Source organism: Gorilla gorilla, chromosome 13 (genome assembly GCF_029281585.2).
Source record: "Gorilla gorilla gorilla isolate KB3781 chromosome 13, NHGRI_mGorGor1-v2.1_pri, whole genome shotgun sequence".
NCBI classification, from domain to species: Eukaryota; Metazoa; Chordata; class Mammalia; order Primates; family Hominidae; genus Gorilla; species Gorilla gorilla.
In genome coordinates this window covers 117,946,236-117,963,737 of record NC_073237.2, presented here as the reverse complement: position 1 = coordinate 117,963,737, position 17,502 = coordinate 117,946,236, and the positions used below count along the sequence as shown (strand labels likewise).

The window sequence follows — 17,502 nt, the reverse complement described above, 5'->3', positions numbered from 1 at the left end:
ACCACTCTGGGTGAAAAAACTGAGCAGAGGCTGGGTACGGTGGCTCATGCCTACAATCCCAGCACTTTGGGAGGCTGAGGCAGGAGCATCAGGAACTTAGGAGATCAAGACCATCCTGAGCAACATAGCAAGACTTCATCTCTACTAAAAATTAAAAAATTGGCCAGGCGCGGTGGCTCACGCCTGTAATCCCAGTACTTTGGGAGGCCGAGGTGGGCGGATCACGAGGTCAGGAGATCAAGACCATCCTGGCTAACACAGTGAAACCCTGTCTCTACTAAAAATACAAAAAATTAGCCGGGCGTGGTGGTGGGCGCCTGTAGTCCCAGCTACTTGGGAGGCTGAGGCAGGAGAATGGCGTGAACCCAGGAGGTGGAGCTTGCAGTGAGCCGAGATCACGCCACTGCACTCCAGCCTGGGTGACAGAGGGAGACTCCATCTCAAAAAACAAAACAAAACAAATTTAAAAATTGGCTGAGCATGGTGGCATGTGCCTGTAGTCCCAGCTACTAAAGAGGCTGAGGTGAGAGGATCACTGGAGCACAGGAGTTTGAGGCCTTAGTGAGCTATGATAGTACCACTACCCTCCAGCCTGGATGACAGAGTGAGACCCTGTCTCCAAAATGTAATAACCTGAGCACGAGGGCCTCGTCTAAGGCACACCAATCCTAGAAAGCAGAGGCCAGTGATCTTGGGGGTGCCACAGGTCTGCCCGCAAGTACATCCACTTGTGGCAGGAGAAACTTCACCAGGGCTCCCGTCAGCCAAGGGCCTGTTCCATTCCACCCACCAGTGGGTGGAACAGCATGCCCATCTTAAGTTGGGAGAAAGCCCTAGAAAGGAAGAGTAACCAGCTCCAGAGAGTGAAGCCAAGACTAAATTCAGATCTGTTGAAAACTATATTCCACGTTCTCTTCCTAAGAGTACCTTAGTGCTATGGTCCTCGAACTGTGACCTGCAGGAAAATGGCCTGGGTTGGGGGGGAGTGGGAGTAGCAGGTGGTTTAAAGTGGAGATCCCAGGCCTGGAGTAGAGATGAGGGATCTGCATTTTAACAGGTGCTCTAGGTGCTTGTGATAAAAGCATTGCTGGCACACACCAGTCCCAGGAGCACACACGCACGCGCGCACACACACACACACACAAAGGCATGTATGCAAGCAAGGATCAAAAGCGAAGCATATGCTCTAAAGACAGATACAGATGCTGAGTTTGGTGCACAGCCCAGCCAGCCCCTTACCAGTTGTAGGATCTTGGGTAAGTCCCTTAACCTCTCTAAACCTGTTTCTTATATGCAAAATGAGGATAAGAAAATAATCAACCTCATGGGTTTGTTTTATGGGTGCAAGAAAATAATATGTGTAAAGTCCTCAGGGCAGGGTCTGGCATATAATAAACACTCAATAAATAGTGCTATGATCATTACCAACCTCAGTGCCTGTGTGTTGAATGCTGAAGGGACGGAACAGAATGCCAGGCACCAGGGGACCACAGTGAATAATTGAGACAGTAAGAGATGCCCCAAGGGTTGTTCCAGAACCAGTGGATAGAAGTCATAGAGACAAAGATTTCTGTCCCAAACAGGAAGAATGTTGCTCAATCATGAAACCAAGAGTTTCCCAATCATGAAACCAACTGTCTAGTGAACTCACCGTCACTAGAGGACCCTAGCAAAAAAGACTAGATGTTCACCAAGTGGGGACACAGCACCAGGGAAGGAAGAATGGGGGGATAGGAGGGCCAGGTGATCTTGAAGGTGACTTTGGGCCAGGTTCTGCAGGTCAGCCCTTTTCCCCATCATGCTGGTTATTTAGTTCATTTGCTCTTCCTTGCCATTTACAATAGTTACCTCCAGGTGTCTAAAAGGGGTGGGGAAAGGGGGAAATATCAAGATAGACAGAAGCCTTGTACATTCTGAATAGTTCATTGCAGGGATAAGAATGTGTGAGGCTGTTTAAACCTGAGCCTACAAACCCACTAAAATTGTGGGTGTGTGCATCTGTGCACTTTTCTCAAAAGGGCTGATTAAGAGGGGCTGGTCCTTACCAACTTTCTGGGGGAGAGGAAACTGAGGCACGAGGATGCTGGCTCTCTCAGACAGCAAGAGGGCACAAGCTCCAGGGTATAGATCGGCTGCTTAAGATGGCTGTCCTACGAGCCAGGCGCCTTCCACGCCTCACCTCGAGAAAACCTCCCTATATCCCCCTTGGACGGGACCCTTGAGCTCTGAGAGGTTAGGAAACCTGCCCACAGATACACATCTAGTGAGCAGCAGGGGCTGATGTTGGAACCCAGATTCCCTGGGCTCCAGAGCTAGGTGTTTGGTTCCATTTTTTTACTCTTAGGTGTTCTGTCCTGGGTCAGTAAAACACGGAAAGGAGTTAACATTAAGGAGGAATAATGTTAAAGATTGGTCCTTATTGGTGACAAGCTACCTACTCACCCACTCACAATCAAAATTAAGGTAAAATTACCCTCCTTAATAGCAGGAGGAGCCAGAGGGAGAGGAGTTTCCATATGGCTCACACCAGATAGCTCAAGAGTGGACCATCCTGAGACCAGAACACCCTGCAGTCATTCCCACCAGGCTGAGCACTGGAAGCAGGTGGCGTTGGTCCCTGTTCCCACTCTGCTTAGCCCAAGGTGTTTTCACGGAAGGTGGGGTCCAGAGCAGCCCAGGAAACGGAAAAGAGACCTCACTTCAACGACCCAGCCCTGCCAATCGCCTCCCTGATAATTTAGGATTGGCTAGGATTGAACAAAAACACCCAAAACTTGGGTGCCCAGGGGGTGCCTGGCTCTGGATAGAGAGGTTTGGTTGGCTGCCCTATCACCAATTCCCAGGGTGAGCTGAGGAAGGTCTGAAGTTTGGGAGACCGCTGGAAGCCTTGGGGATGGGTAGGCTGGCACCCCCCACCCCCAACTCCCGCCGCCCGCGGGCCCCAGCTGGGGGCGCCTTCCTCGCGATCCCCTGTATTGTACTCTCCCAAGAACCCAGCGCCAGCCCTGGGTCCCGGCGGTCGAGATCTGGGCAGGGCGCACAGGAAAGTTTAAAGGCTCAATGCATCGCGCAGATTTCCTTGCGGGAGAGGGGACTGTAGGGGAAAAGCGGGGTAAATAAAGCAAAGTCGCCGCCCATTCCTCAGTCCCCTACCCCAACAACACCTCGCATCGGAGCCCCCGGATCCTCTCGAACCCGGGATGCCGCTCGGATCCCGGCAAACCACCGAGCCCCCCTCCACCTGAGCCGCGGCCCCCAGCTTTTACCTCTACGCGCGGGCCGGGCCGCTGGGCGCTGCCATCCCAAAGGCTCCGGAGCCTGAGGGGCCCAGGGCCAGGGTTGCGAAGCGGCGGAGTCGCGGTGTCGCCGGGCGGCTGCAGGAAAGTTTCCTTCGCGCCAGCTGGGCCGAGTGGAGCGGGGCGGGCGGAGTAGGCGGCTGGCCAGGCAGGAGCGCGCTACAGCCGGCTCCGCGCCTCCCCCGGCGCCGCCGCTCTACGGCTCCCGGGCTCCCGCGGCCACCCGGCCTGCCCAGCCCTGCCAATCGCAGGCCCAGCCGCCCACAGCTCCGCCCGCCAGGCCCGGGACCCAGCGCGGGCGGGGAGCGAAGGGGCGGGGGCGCACCTGTTTGGTCAATCGACCTCCCCACCACCGCCCCGCCCAGGCAGGACTGGGCAGAGCCGAGGCCCTCCGCTCCGAGCACACGCTCCCCAGCCTGGTGCGGGCCCGAGATGCCGGCGGGACCACACGCCCCCTCCCCTCCCGGAGTCCCCAGGCCTCCAGGAGTCCAGAGATAACCTCTGCTTCCGTTTCGGCGCTATGAGGGTACGGGACCGAGGAGTGGGCCGCGACTTTGCTTTACTTATCCCTCTTCCACCCTACAGCTCCCCTTCCCGCTAGAATCTTCCCGCATCCGCTGACCCCTTAAACTTTTATGTGCGCCCTGCGTGGATCTCCAACCTCAGGAGCCGGGGACTAATGGGGGTAACTAGAGCTTTGGAAGGGGACAGTGCGGGGTGTCACAGGGAAGGCACCCCAGCACTCCCACCAACAGAAACTCCCGAGGACTCCAGCTGGCTGGAGGGAACGTCCGGCGAACGTCTGCGACCCGCTTCAGCAAGCGTGACTGAATATTAAAGCGTGACTATCTTATTGACCCATTTCCCAGATAGGCACACTGAGGCCAGAGCGGGGCGAACGCTTTTCGGACCATGGTGGCGGGACAGCGATGTTTTCCAGCTAAAGGTGGGTTTGCTGAGAGCTCCTGCCTCCTTTTCCCAGCCCTACGCGGATGCCTGTGTTCGTCCTCACCTTGCCGCCAGTCGCGGATCTGCGGCCAAGGAGGAGAAACAGGCCCCGGGCAAGTGCCCGGGTAGGGCGAGGGCGCGCCTGGAGGCGCACGGCCTTACCTCCGCAGCAGAGCGTGTCCTCGCGGAGCGCGCAGGCTGGAGGCCCCAGCAGGGGCAGGGAGGCCCAGGCGAGGGCGCGGAAGGAGGCACCGCCGGCTCCCATCTCGGACGGCCTCGGCAGTGCCTCGGCCAGCGGGCCTGCCACCCTCCGCGGCACCTGTGGGGCCAGCGCGGTGCCCGCGGCCTCCGCCTACGGGGTCGGTCCCGGGCCAGGCCCGGGGTGAGGGGTGTGCAGGGCTCCCGGCTCCTCGAGCTGTCCCAGCTCAGAATCCAACGGCGGCTCGCAGGTCGAGCTGGGCAGGGCGCTATTTTTAGCGAGAGCTGCTCTCCCAGTCGTACAGACAGAACCAGTTAATTCGGCCGCTGGGGACGGGCCTGCACGGTGAACTCCCCGAACGGCAGCCGGAGCTCTGCTGAAAGCTGATCCTTCGCATTCCTGCCTCTCGAGGCGGGAGGGCGGGAGGACGCCTGTAATTCCAGGGGGAAGCCAGCGTCCTCTCTGAAGACAGCGCCTGGGCCAAACTGCACGCCAAAAATGGGGCTCTTTAAATTGGCTCTGAAACCTGGCGCGACTTGATGCTGATGCCAAGCCGTAGACGATGTCCCATAAAATGTCCATCTACTGTCTCACCCTTCCCACTGGTCTCCAGCACTGGGAAGAGCCTCCCAGAAATGGGGTCTCAGCCCCAGCACCCGCCAGAAGCTGGCACAGTCATCACTCAGGAGCTACTTGTTGAATGAAGGCAGGAAGGAGTGAAATCCGATACCAGGGTTAGTGGAAGTCTTCGGAGCATATGCGATGGATGCACAGGGTGGCTTTGAAATCTTATAGAACCCCTAATCCAACACTTTCTGGCTGTGCGACCTTGGCAAATCATCTTACCTCTGTTTTATCTTCTCAGTTTTACCTTCTGCCTCAGTTTTATCTTCTGCAAAAAGGGAGTTTTAGAACTCCAAGAGATAGTATGCAAGAAATCCTTTTGTAAACAAAAGCATTATGTAGATGTTCATGTAAAACGTGATGAGAGAGCTGCAAAGGTGAACACAAGTTTCTACTCTCAGGAAGTCACTAGCACTCCTCTAATTCGAGAGAGGAGGTGCTAAGGACCCCAAAATGTACAATCACAGCATCCGGTATTAGCCCAAGGGTAGATAAATTGGCCAGTGGACTAGAATAGAGGCTGCAAAAATAGACCCATACAGGTATGGAAACTTGATATGTAGCAGAGATGGCCCTGCAGGTCAGTGGGAGAAGGGTGGACTTTTCTACAAACGGTGCTAGAGCGATAGAATGTCCATATTAGAAAAAGATGAGCTGAATCCCTACCTCACACCATGCATAAAAGATCAGTTCCAGGTGTACTGAAAATTTACACACACAAAAAAAACTCATAATAGTCAAGGATGTCTTAAAGAAGACCTCAAAAGCATAAATCATCAAGAAAAACATCAATACATTTAATTAAAACTCAAAACTTCTGTTTATCAAAAGATGATATTTACAACATAATATCCAAAATATACAAAGGCCTCCCACAAACCAATTTGCTAAAGAGGCAATAGGAGATTGAGCAAAATATATGAACAGGCAATTCACAGAAAAAGAAACATGAATGGCCAATAAACATATGCAAAGATGGTCAGTCTCACTAGTAATCAGAGAAATATAAAACAAAATCCCAGTAAAGTGCCACTTCACGCCTGTCATATTGGTGCAAAAACAAAGAAGTGGGACAGTAGGGACCTGGAGTCTGGAGAACTGTCCTGTGCTGCAGGCAGGAGTGGAGATGGGTACACCCACTCTGGGAAACAATTTGGCAGCATCTAGAAATGTTGAAGTGCACATACCCCAGTGACCCAGAGTCTTGACATAGAGAACCTCTTGCTCATTGCAATAATGATAATACTAGTAAGAAATTTGAAACAGCCTCCATCCCTATCAGAGGAAGAATGCATAAACAAATTGTGGGGTAGTCAGCAAAATTCTATACTGCAGCAAAAATAAATGATTAGAAATTCATTATGAATCTCAAATCTCAAATAAGGGGAGGGAGAACATGTTGCAGAAGATCAAATTTCTATAATATCATTCATACAGTTTTGTTTTGTTTTGAGACAGAGGCTTGCTCTGTCACCCAGGATGGAGTGCAGTGGCGCTGTCATAGCTCACTGCGGCCTTGAACTCCTGTGCTCAGGTAATACTACCACCTCAGCCTTCTGAGTAGCTGGGACCACAGGTGCAGTGGCACCACATGCAGCTAGTTTTTTGTTTGTTTGTTTGTTTTTTATTTTTTTGAGATGGAGTTTCACTCTTATTGCCCAGGCTGGAGTGCAATGGCGCGATCTCAGTTCACCACAACCTCTGCCTCCTGGGTTCAAGAGATTCTCCTGTCTCAGTCTCCCGAGTAGCTGAGATTACAGGCATGCACCACCATGCCCAGCTAATTTTGTATTATTTTGTATTTTTTAGTAGAGACAGGGTTTCTCCATGTTAGTCAGGCTGGTCTCGAACTCCCCGCCTCAGGTGATCCACCTGCCTCGGCCTCCTAAAGTGCTGGGATTACAGGCATGAGCCACCGCGCCTGGCCTAATTTTTTTTCTTTGTAGAGAGAGGGGTCTCTCTATGTTGACCAGGCTGGTCTCAAACTCCTGGGCTCAAGCGGTCCTCCCGCCCCAGCCTCCCAGCAAAGTGTTGGGATTACAGATGTGAGCCACTGTGCCTACCCTGGCTTCAAGTTCTATTCCTGTAATTCCACAAACTCTGTGACCGGTGGCACGTACCGCCATGCCCAGCCTTCATATAGATTCTTTAAACATGCCAAACAGAATACCATATATTCCATAGGAATGCACAGATATGGTAAAAGTATAAAGACATTCAGAGGAATGATAAATACACCATTCTGCAAAGTTTTTACCTCTGAATAGAGGGAGATGTTCGATAGGAAGGAGCTTCACACATTCACACATCTTAGTAAGGTTTTCTTTCTTTCTTTCTTTCTTCTTCTTCTTTTCTTTTTTTTTGAGACAGCATCTCTCTCTTTCAACCAGGCTGGAGTGCAGTAGCATAATGATACCTCACTGCAGCCTCAACCTCCCAGGATCAAGGGATTCTCCCACCTCAGCATCCTGAGTAGCTGGGACTACAGGCACATGCCACCATGGTGGGCTAATTTTTGTTTGTTTGTTGTAGAGATAAGGTCTCACTATGTTGCCCAGACTGGTCTCAAACTCCTGGGCCCAAGCGATCCTCCTGCTTCGGCCTCCTGAAGTGCTGGGATTACAGGTATAAGCCACCATGCTCATGCTAGGTTTTATTTCTTGACCAGGATAGGAGACACACAGTGTTTGTTTTATTCTTCATCACTTTTTTTTTTTTTAAGGTGCAGAGAGTCATGGTGGGAGGCCACATAAAACCCAGTCCTACTCCGAACTTCAGTTTCCTTATTTTAATAACATGGTCATCCTTTCTGGGAAATACCTAGCACAAAGACTGGCTCATGAGGAAGTGCTCAGTAAATCTTAAGAACATGAATAGCCCAGTCTGCAGTCTTCACTGGGGTCCTTCACACCCTAGTCCCAGTCAGCTGAGACTGCCCCCGCCCAAGCACCACCATACAACCAGGTCTCCCAAGTCCACCAAGCTCTATCATGCCCCAGGAATTTGCACACACCGTTTACTCTTCCTAGAATACCTGTCCTCCCTATCTCTACCCAGTCAGTGCCTACTTCTCCTATTATAATCCAGCTCAGGCATTCCAGCCCATGGAAAGCAGAGGGTTCCTACAGAACCCACCCCCTCCACCATCTATATTTATCATATTGTAGATTGTTGCACCTTGCTATGGGTCTGTGTCCTGGAGCAGACTGTGAACTCTTCCAGGTCACAAACCTTGCAGCCCTACCACCTGCACGAGGCCTGGCCTCAGGAAGGTTTATTGAATGAAGAAAAGGACTGAGTGACCCAAAAACTCAGAAACCAAAAGGGATCATTCCAAACTGTCAAAAGGAAAAAGCAACCCCACCACCTGCTGGACTGACTGCTTGGTCTTCATTGAGTGTTCTTGATGGGAATGTGAACTTCAAAGTCAAAGAGTGCTCGGGGCCTATAATCCCAGCACTTTGGGAGGCCGAGGCGGGTAGATCACCTGAGGTCAGGAGTTCGAGACCAGCCTGGTCAACATGGTGAAACCTCATCTCTACTAAAATACAAAAATTAGCTGGGCATGGTGGCGCACACCTGTAATCCCAGCTACTAGGGAGGCTGAGACAGGAGAACCCCTTGAACCTGGGAAGTGAAGGTTGCAGTGAGCCAAGATCGCACCATTTGCCCTCCAGCCTTGGCAACAGAGCAAGACTCCATCTCCAAAAAAAAAAAAAAAAATGCTGCATTCATATCCAAGCTGACCCACTTGCCAGCTGTGTGACCTAGAGCATGCTACTACATCCCTCTGAGCCTGTTGCTGGGTTTACACAGCCAACATTGACTAGAGATTATCACAAGGGGTTATTATAAAGATTCAATGAGATCATAGTGGCAAAATGCATGGCTCCTTTCTTGGTACAGGTAGCAATTATATGACTATGGTCAAGAGGAAGTTGTTTGCAGGGGAGGATGGAAGGAACTTGATCAGGTTACTATGAAAGTGGGAGGGCTGGGCATAGTGGCTCATGTCTGTAAACCCAGCACTTTGGGAGGCCAAGGCAGGCAGATCACCTGAGGTCAGGAGTTTAAGACCAGCCTGGTCAAAATAGTGAAACCCCATATCTAATAAATACACAAAAATTAGCTGGGTGTGGTGGTACATGCCTGTAGTCCCAGCTACTCGGGAGGCTGAGGCAGGAGAATCGCTTGAACCTGGAAGGTGGAGGTTGCAGTGAGCCGAGATTATGCCACTGCACTCCAGCCTGGGCAACAGAGTGAGACTCCATCACAAAAAAAAAAAAAGAAAAAAAAAGAAAAAGAAAATAAAATAAAACTAATAAAGAAAGAAAGAAAGTGGGAGGCTGATCAAAAATTCCAGGGGGCCGAGCACAGTGGCTCATGTCTGTAATCCCAGCACTTTGGGAGGCCAAGACAGGAGGATTGCTTGAGCCCAAGAGTTCAAGACCAGCCTGGGCAACATGGCAAGACCCCATCTCTACAAAAAAATGAAAAGACAATTAGCCGAGCATGGTAGCATGCATCTGTGATCCCAGCTTCTAGGGAGGCTGAGTTGGGAGAATCACTTGAGCCCAGGAGGTCAAGGCTATAGTGAGTCATGTTCACGCCATTGCACTCTAGCCTGGACAACAAAGTGAGACTCCGTCTCAAGAAATACAACAACAACAACAAAATTCCAAGAGAAGCCAAGCACAGTGGTGAGCATGCCTATGGTCCCAGCTACTTGGAAGGCTGAGGCAGGATGATCTCTTGAGCCCAGGAGTTTGATGCTGCAATAAGCTATGATCATGCCATTGCACTCCAGCCTGGGCAGCAGACAAGACCCTGTCTCAATTATTTAAAAAATTCAGGAGCGTTCTCCAGTTCTGAACAAAAACACACCCAGGGAGGCTGGCCCAGGAGATGAGAAGGTCAAAAATATGCATGAAGTTAGTGCTTCTGGTGCTCTTCCCTCCTGTCCTTTGTCCCACCCCTGGGTGAGGCACTGTACAACACATCAGAACCATAGACCCTCCTCTCTGTCTGTCCATCCGCTCTGCCACCCTCCAGTCTGTTGTCGCATGTAGCCCAGGGATTCCAATCTGGACCCGTCTTTGCCTTGCCAGCTTCCATCTGTAGGGGCGACAGAGCCTGCAGCACCTTCCCCAAGGGATGTGTCTGGAGTGATTTACCAAAGGCATCGTCTGCACTATGTCTGCAAAATCCACATATGTCCACTGGTCGAGTTCTTCCATCAAGGCAACATACAGGATAGCAAATTGCTTATGGTTCAGACTCTAGACGATGAATTGGCTAATGTTACATGTTGTACAAGCTAACAAATATATAAAGTTGACAGGGCTATATGGTCACTGGAAAAGAACAACATGTACTTCAACGGTTCCAATGAGATTTTCTGAGCTAATGTGCCAATCCTCTTTGGTTCAGATCTCTCTGGACAATGTAATATTATCCTGGTGACATGGACATTAGCCACTGGGGCACTTTGTCCCATGCAAACAGCCAAGCGCCAGACAGGAAGCTGACCCAGCGTAAGATCTGCCATCTTTCTTTTTTTTCTTTTTTTTTTTTTTTGAGATGGAGTCTTGCTCTGTCACCTAGGCTGGAGTGCAGTGGCACTATCTTGGCTCACTGCAGCCTCCACCTCCAGGGTTCAAGTGATTCTCCCACCTCAGCTTCCCAAGTAGCTGGGGTTACAGGTGCGTACCACCATGCCCAGATAATTTTTGTATTCAGTAGAGATGGGGTTTCACCATGTTGGCCATGCTGGTCTCAAACCCCTGATCTCAAGTGATCTGCCTACCTCGGCCTCCCAAAGTGCTGGGATTATAGGTGTGAGCCACTGGCGCCTGGCCAGATCTGCAGTATTTCCTAATGGCTCTTGGGAAGGTCACCAATGACCTCCTTGTTGGTAACACCATAGGATACATTTCCACCTCCATCTCTCCTGATCTCTTGGCAATACTTAACCCCACAGAAACTTCTGTTCCCTTCCATCTTACCATACTCTCCCAGTTTGTCCCCTAGTTCTCTGGTCACTTCTCCTCCTTGGCTACCTCATCTGACTCCCCTGGGCTGTAAAACTTGGAGTTTGAGACTGTCTGAGTCCCTCTTATTTTTCTAGACTCTCTCCACAGGCAACTTGAACTACACCCAGGCCATGGCTTCAACCACTGTCCTTATGCAGATGATTCCCATATGTTTATCTCCAGCCCAGTGCAGACACTGTGGTCTCTTGCCTGGACTTCGCTAAGAACTGAGCTTGTTCCCTGCATCCACCTGGCCCCTCTCCATGTGGGTCCCTATCTACTAGTTCTCCTCATCAGGTTTTCAAAGCACAGTTCCAATCATATCACCCTCACTTCTGTTCAAAGCTTCATGGTTTCTTGTTGCCATCATGTGGCCTCCAAGATCCTGGGTGGTCACGTCCTACCCATCTCCCCAGCCTCATTTCTTTTTTCTTGGCAGGAGAACAGAGTCTCACTCTGTTGCCCAAGGCTGGAGTGCAGTGGCACGATCTCGGCTCATTGCAACCTCCACCTCCTGGCTTCAAGCGATTCTTGTGCCTCAGCCTCCTGAGTAGCTGGAAGTACAGGCATGCATCACTGCAACCAACTAATTTTTGTATTTTTGGTAGAGACAGGGTTTCACTATGTTGGCCAGGCTGGTATTGAACTCCTGGCCTCAAGTGATCCACCCGCCTCAGCCTCTCAAAGTGCTGGGATTATAGGCATGAGCTACCATGCCTGGCCCTAGCCTCATTTCTTGCCATCTTCCCCATCCCTCTCTGCCTCCAGCCACTCCAGCCAACTTCCAGATCCTCAAATATACAACGCTTCTTCCCACGACACAGCCTTTGCATACCAGTTTCCCCTCTTCAGAACACTTTCTCCCTTCCTTGGCCCAGTTAACTTCTCCCAATGGAAGCCTAATGTCATTTCCTCAGGGAAGGCTTCCCTGGCCTCCCACATGACACACCCATGGCTCAAGTCACTTTCCTTTATGGTGTCCATTGCAGTTGGTGATGGCATCTTCAATGTGTGATCACTGGATGGATGTGTCATGCTCCTGGGCTGGGCATCCCTGAACACAGGGATCATGCCTGGTTTTCTTCATTGTTGTATCCCCTCCTACCCTCAGCAAGGGCATGTAGTAGGTGCTCAATGAATGTTTGTTGAATGAATGAGTGAAGGCACGTCTGCTTTCCCACCTCCATCAATAGGCTCTGTTTATTGTTGTTGGACACTGTTTGTTGCCAGAAATGTCTACATTTCTGCCCATTGCTATGAATGCAAGTTTGAGTGCTTTGCCAGATGCTCTCTCATTTAATTTTTACGACCGCCTCTGAAAAGGTTCTAGTATCTATTCCCTTTTGACAGATGAGGAAACTGAGGCTCAGAGTTTAAGCAACTTGCACAAGATCACACAGCATGTAGATGACAGAGCCTGTTCTCAAACCCCATCTGTTTGATTCCAGATCCTGGGTTTTGTAACCACAACACCCTTTTCACAGATAGGCTGGGGTGGTGGGTCCTTACCTGATGATAGAAGTGAAACTCAAAACTGCAGTGACTGAAGCATCATAGGATGAAGACCCAGGCCCACAAGACCCTGGAGCAGGGATAGTATGAATGACAGGGGAGGAGTGGGAAGGAGGGGCCAGAAGGAGAAAGCAGCTCCGATCTAGTGTGCGTGTGGGGCATGACGGTCACGGAGCATAAATAGTGGAAATGCACAGACCTCACTTCTGCCTCTGAGGCATTGAGAATTCAATACCCAGAGAGAATGAGATGATGTCAGACACTATGCATGGAGGAAGGCCCAGGTGATACTGAACAGGAGAACAGCTGTTTCCAGGGAAGACCTGTTCTGAGGGGACACATCCCTGTCTGAGTCTAATCATTCTCAGATGCTTTGATTCCACCTCCGCAGTTTCTCTCATAACCCAGGAAGGGAAGGGAAGGGAAGGGAGCAGGACTGGGCAGAAGGAGGAATTGAGCTTCTATGCAGTCAGTGCAAGCCTCAGCCTACCCTACATCAGGAGCTGGGATGGCCCTTCAGAGTCATCCTGAGCAGTGCCAAGCTTTCATGACCCTGGGTTGGTCAGTCACTGGATATAGAACACCAGTGTAGGAAGGAGGTGTCACCTCTGAGGAGGTGGCTGTCCATGGATTCTCCACGTGCCTAAGTCAATGTCATTCGGCTCCTTTTGTGCCAGGCTCTGGGCTGGGTGCTGGAGACACAGATGCAGGGGGAAGAGACAGGTAACAATGTCATCAGGTGGTCCCCAAGCAGGACACTCCCATATGCTGCTGAGCACTGCTGGTAATGGCTGAGACACAGGTGGGCAGCTATGCGGCTCTGCTACCAGCCTTGGGAGCGGGGCAGGAATGGCTCCAGGAAAGGCTTCCAGGGAGATGACCTCTGAGTGTGTCTTTAAGGAAGCGAGACAGAAAAGTTAGCCAGGCAAAGAGGAAACAGCCCATGAAAAAACATGGCACCATGAAACAGCCAGCGTGCTCGGGGAATTACAGTCAAGTATTATTGGAGCCTCAAGTGAGGGGAGCAGCCATGAGAGGGGGCAGGAGAAGAGGCAGGGCTGCACCATGAGGGGCCCTACATGCCATGCTCAGCAACTTGGCCTTAGGGAGCTACTGAGAGACCTTGAGGGGGCTACTGAGCGACCTTACTGGCCCCTCTCCATGTGGATCCATGTCTACTAGTTCTCCCTATCAGGTTTTCAAAGCACAGATCCGATCATATCACCCCGGGGGTGGGACAGAGCCAACTCTTGAGTGTTACAAAAATCTGGGGAGTGAGTAGGAGTCAGGGAAGGGAGGACAGGAAGGGTTAGGTCAGAAGGAAGATAAGAGATTGGATGGTTGCTGGAGGTGAATGCCTTGGGTTTGGTGGGGGGTAGGGGGTGTGATGTGCAACCCGAATCTCCTCTTCAGGAGTAAAGGTCTCACTCCCCTAGGTATGGGGAGGCTGCTAGAAGTAGTTCCTCAGTGCTTAGCTCTTGGGTGTTGCCTCTGCTGAAGACAGCCACCTCCCCAGAGGTGACACCTCCTTCCTGGGGTGTCCTACATCCAGTGACTGACCAACCCAGGGTCATAAAAGTTTGGCACAGCTCAGGATGACTCTGAAGGGCCATCCCAGCTCCAGGTGTAGGGTGGGCTGAGGCTTGCACTGACTGCATGGAAGCTCAGTTCCTCCTTCTGCCCAGTCCTGCTCCCTTCTCTTCCCTTCCCTTCCCTTCCCTTCCCTCTTCCCCCTTCCCCCTTCCCCCTTCCCCTCCCCCTTCAACCTTCCCCCTTCCCCCTTCACCCTTCCCCTTTCCCCCTTCCCTTCCCTTCCCTTCCCTTCCACAGGTGTTGAGCCAGAGAGCAGCCCTTGATGGATCTCCTATGCATGAATACCTCTCAGAGCCTGGTCCTGGGGAACCCCACTGGGGATGAGGAGGACGGGAAGCACTCACTAGGTGCCCAGCTGGTGGGAATGACCCAGCAGAATGTCTGATTTTGGGGCTGCCAGTGAGAGAGGTGTACTGATCTCAAGAGGTGCCTGATCTCAAGGGATCAGGCAAGGTCACAGGAGGGATGGAGAGGCCGGCTCTTCTTGAGACAGAAGCAGAAGTTGGAAGCAACTTGGGGTGGGGAGGAGGTCAGGAAATGGAAGGACTCACGGTCTTGACCTTTTTTTCCCTATGCAGCCAGAAGTAAGGTTTGCTGCTAAGGGGATGGGTAGATAGTAAAACAATTACCTAAGAAAGTAATCACCGTAGTGCATGATAATTATTGCCACAGCAGTGGTAAGGAGTTCAGGGCTTCAACGCATGGATAGGAGTTTACCAGGCTGTGTGCCCACAGGGGAAAGTCATCATGGGCAGAGAACCCAGCTAGGCACTGATGTGAGGAGATGGGGGTAGGATTGCCAGATGAAATACAAGATGCCAGGTGAATGTAAATTGTATATAAACAATGAATTTTTTTTAGTGTAAGTATATCCTATGCAATATTTGGGACACACTTATACTGAAAAAACTACCCATTTTTTATCCCCTTTTGGCCCCCTCCCTGCAAGCAGCCTTATCTACCAGTGGGTCTCCCACACTCCCACCCAGGCATTCTCAGGTTCTATCTTACTCCTCCTTTACTCAACCACCTCTGGTGGCTCCCCATTGTTCAAACCCTCAATTGGTCATTTGAGGCCATCTGTTTCTTGACCTTCGGCTACCCTCTCAACCCTATTCTTTTTTTTTTTTTTTTTTCTTTTCGAGACAGGATCTCACTCTGATTGCTCAGACTGGAGTGCAGTAATGAGATCTTGGCTCACTGCAACCTTAACCTCCCAGGCTCAGGTGATTCTCTCACCTCAGCCTCCCAAGTAGCTGGAACTACAGGCATGTGCCACTACGCCTGGCTAATTTTTGTCTCTTCAGTAGAGTCAGGATTTCATCATATTGGTCAGGCTGGTCTTGAACTCCCGGGCTCAAGCAATCTGCCCGCCTCGGCCTCCCAGAGTGCTGGGATTTATAGGCATGAGCCACTGCACCTGGCCTCAAACCCGTTCTTGAACCCCTACTTTAATCCCCTGCCTCCGGGTTTTTTCCTCAAGCTGTTTCCTCTGCCTACACTGCACTTTCCCAAATCCGCTCTTCCGGGAAGTCTCCCAGATCTACATTCCCTGTGGGTGGATGGAAGTAGTCATCTCCACTGATTATCAGCAGTAGCACCAGTTCGCTTCTCTGAGCCTTCATTTCCTTGTCTCTAAAATGGGCACAATATTGTCTCTTTCATCAGGTTACTGAGGGGACAAGAGACTGTTAAGAAAGCATCAGACACACACCCTTGAATGCTGACACCCTCCCTGCCTGTGCCTAGATCACTGCCTGGCACCCAGTGGGCACAGAGTCATGTTTGCTGAATCAAATTGACTCAGAGGCCCTGAGCTTTTACAGTTTAACTTGCTTCTTGGAATTACCATGCCCAACAGTGGAACTTGGACAAATTCAATTTCCTGTATTAAGATGATCTGAAAAGGGATGCTTAATGAGGTCACTGCAATTTTTTTTTTTTACTTTGTCACCCAGGCTGGAGTGCAGTGATACAATCATGGCTCACTACAGCCTCCACTGCCCAGGCTCAAGCGATCCTCCCACCTCAGACTCCCAAGTAGCTGGGACTGAAGGTATACACCACCTTGCCTGGCTAATTTTGGTATTTTTTTGTAAAGAAGGGAGTCTTGCTGTGTTGCCCAAGTTGGTCTCGAACTCCTGGGCTCAAGTAATCTGCCTGCCTCAGCCTCCCATGGTGCCAGGCCACTGCAATTCAGGCTGCATAACAGGTTTCTCCCCTGTAGACAGGGGACAAAGCAGCTCCCTGCAAGGGGCCCATTTTGGACCCAAACATGGCGCCCAGTCTCTCCAACTGGAAGCAGGTAATATCTGCCACTCAAGTTTCCGTCTCAAGCCCTCCCAATCCTAGACCACAAAGGATGATTTCTTATAACTATTAGCATAATTACCCAACTGCAACGCTATAGAGAAGTGATTCGATGAGCCTGTGATTTTCGCAGTTATTTGTCTCAAGTAAGTCACCTGAAGTTCATCTGCCATCAGGATTCATGGCTGTGTTCGGTAATCATAGGGAATTATTTTGCTAATAAAAGAGGTACCTTGATCTAATTTAGTTTTAATGCCAGGAGGTGCCCTCCCAGAATAATCAGCTTCAGGGCAATTCCAATTTCCAGGTTTGTTACACGTTCTGGATAGAAGATTCAATTCAAGGAGGCTGAAGTTACTTCTTTATCACCCAAAGTCATCTAGGGGCGAAATGGTAGCCTACCTCTACGTGTGTGCAGAAAAATGCAGGGAGAGGCCCAGCGACAGGGAGCCAGGGTGGGCTCCCAGCCCAGAGGAATGACTGGAAGCCACTGATGGGTTAGGACCGGGTCAAGTTAGATCCGTAACTAGGGTTCCTGGTAGAACCCTAATTTTTCTTACATTCATTCATTAACCCATTCTAATTTTTTTTTTTAAATCCCTAACCCTCACCCAGGCTGGAGTCCAGTGGCACGATCTCAGCTCACTGCAACCTCTGCTTCCTGGTCTCATGTGATCCTCCAGCCTCAGCTTCCTGAGTAGCTGGGACATCAGGTATGCACCACATGCCTGGCTAATTTTTGTATTTTTTTTGTAGAGACAGGGATCTTGCTGCCCTGGCTGGTCTCGAACTCCTGACCTCAAAGCGATCTGTCTGCCTTGGCCTCCCAAAGTGCTGGGATTATAGGCGTGAGCCATCGCGCCCAGCCAATCTTGTGCATTCTTTTATTCCATTTCTACCATCTCTCCTTGGCAAGACCTAATCTTTGCAGTTATTAATAGAGTCCAAATAATGATAACAAACCCTCGTGCAGCCCTGTTCTAAGTGC

General features: G+C 50.8%; 1 protein-coding gene across 4 annotated transcripts in view; it reads right to left on the bottom strand.

Annotated features, from left to right (window-relative positions):
• The window catches only part of DAB2IP (DAB2 interacting protein), a 218,262-nt gene that overhangs the window by 182,143 nt on the left and 18,617 nt on the right, over positions 1-17,502 (bottom strand). Inside the window, exon 1 of one of the 4 annotated variants that reach the window (XM_055351829.2) lies at positions 4,407-4,874. The exons of 2 other annotated variants lie outside the window; for them this stretch is intronic. In XM_055351829.2, the coding sequence (XP_055207804.1) occupies positions 4,407-4,509 (103 nt within the window). In that variant the 5' untranslated portion in view covers positions 4,510-4,874. Of the gene's footprint in view, positions 1-3,266; positions 3,480-4,406; positions 4,875-17,502 lie in introns of those variants that run through there. One more of the 4 variants, XM_055351832.2, reaches the window with a different exon arrangement.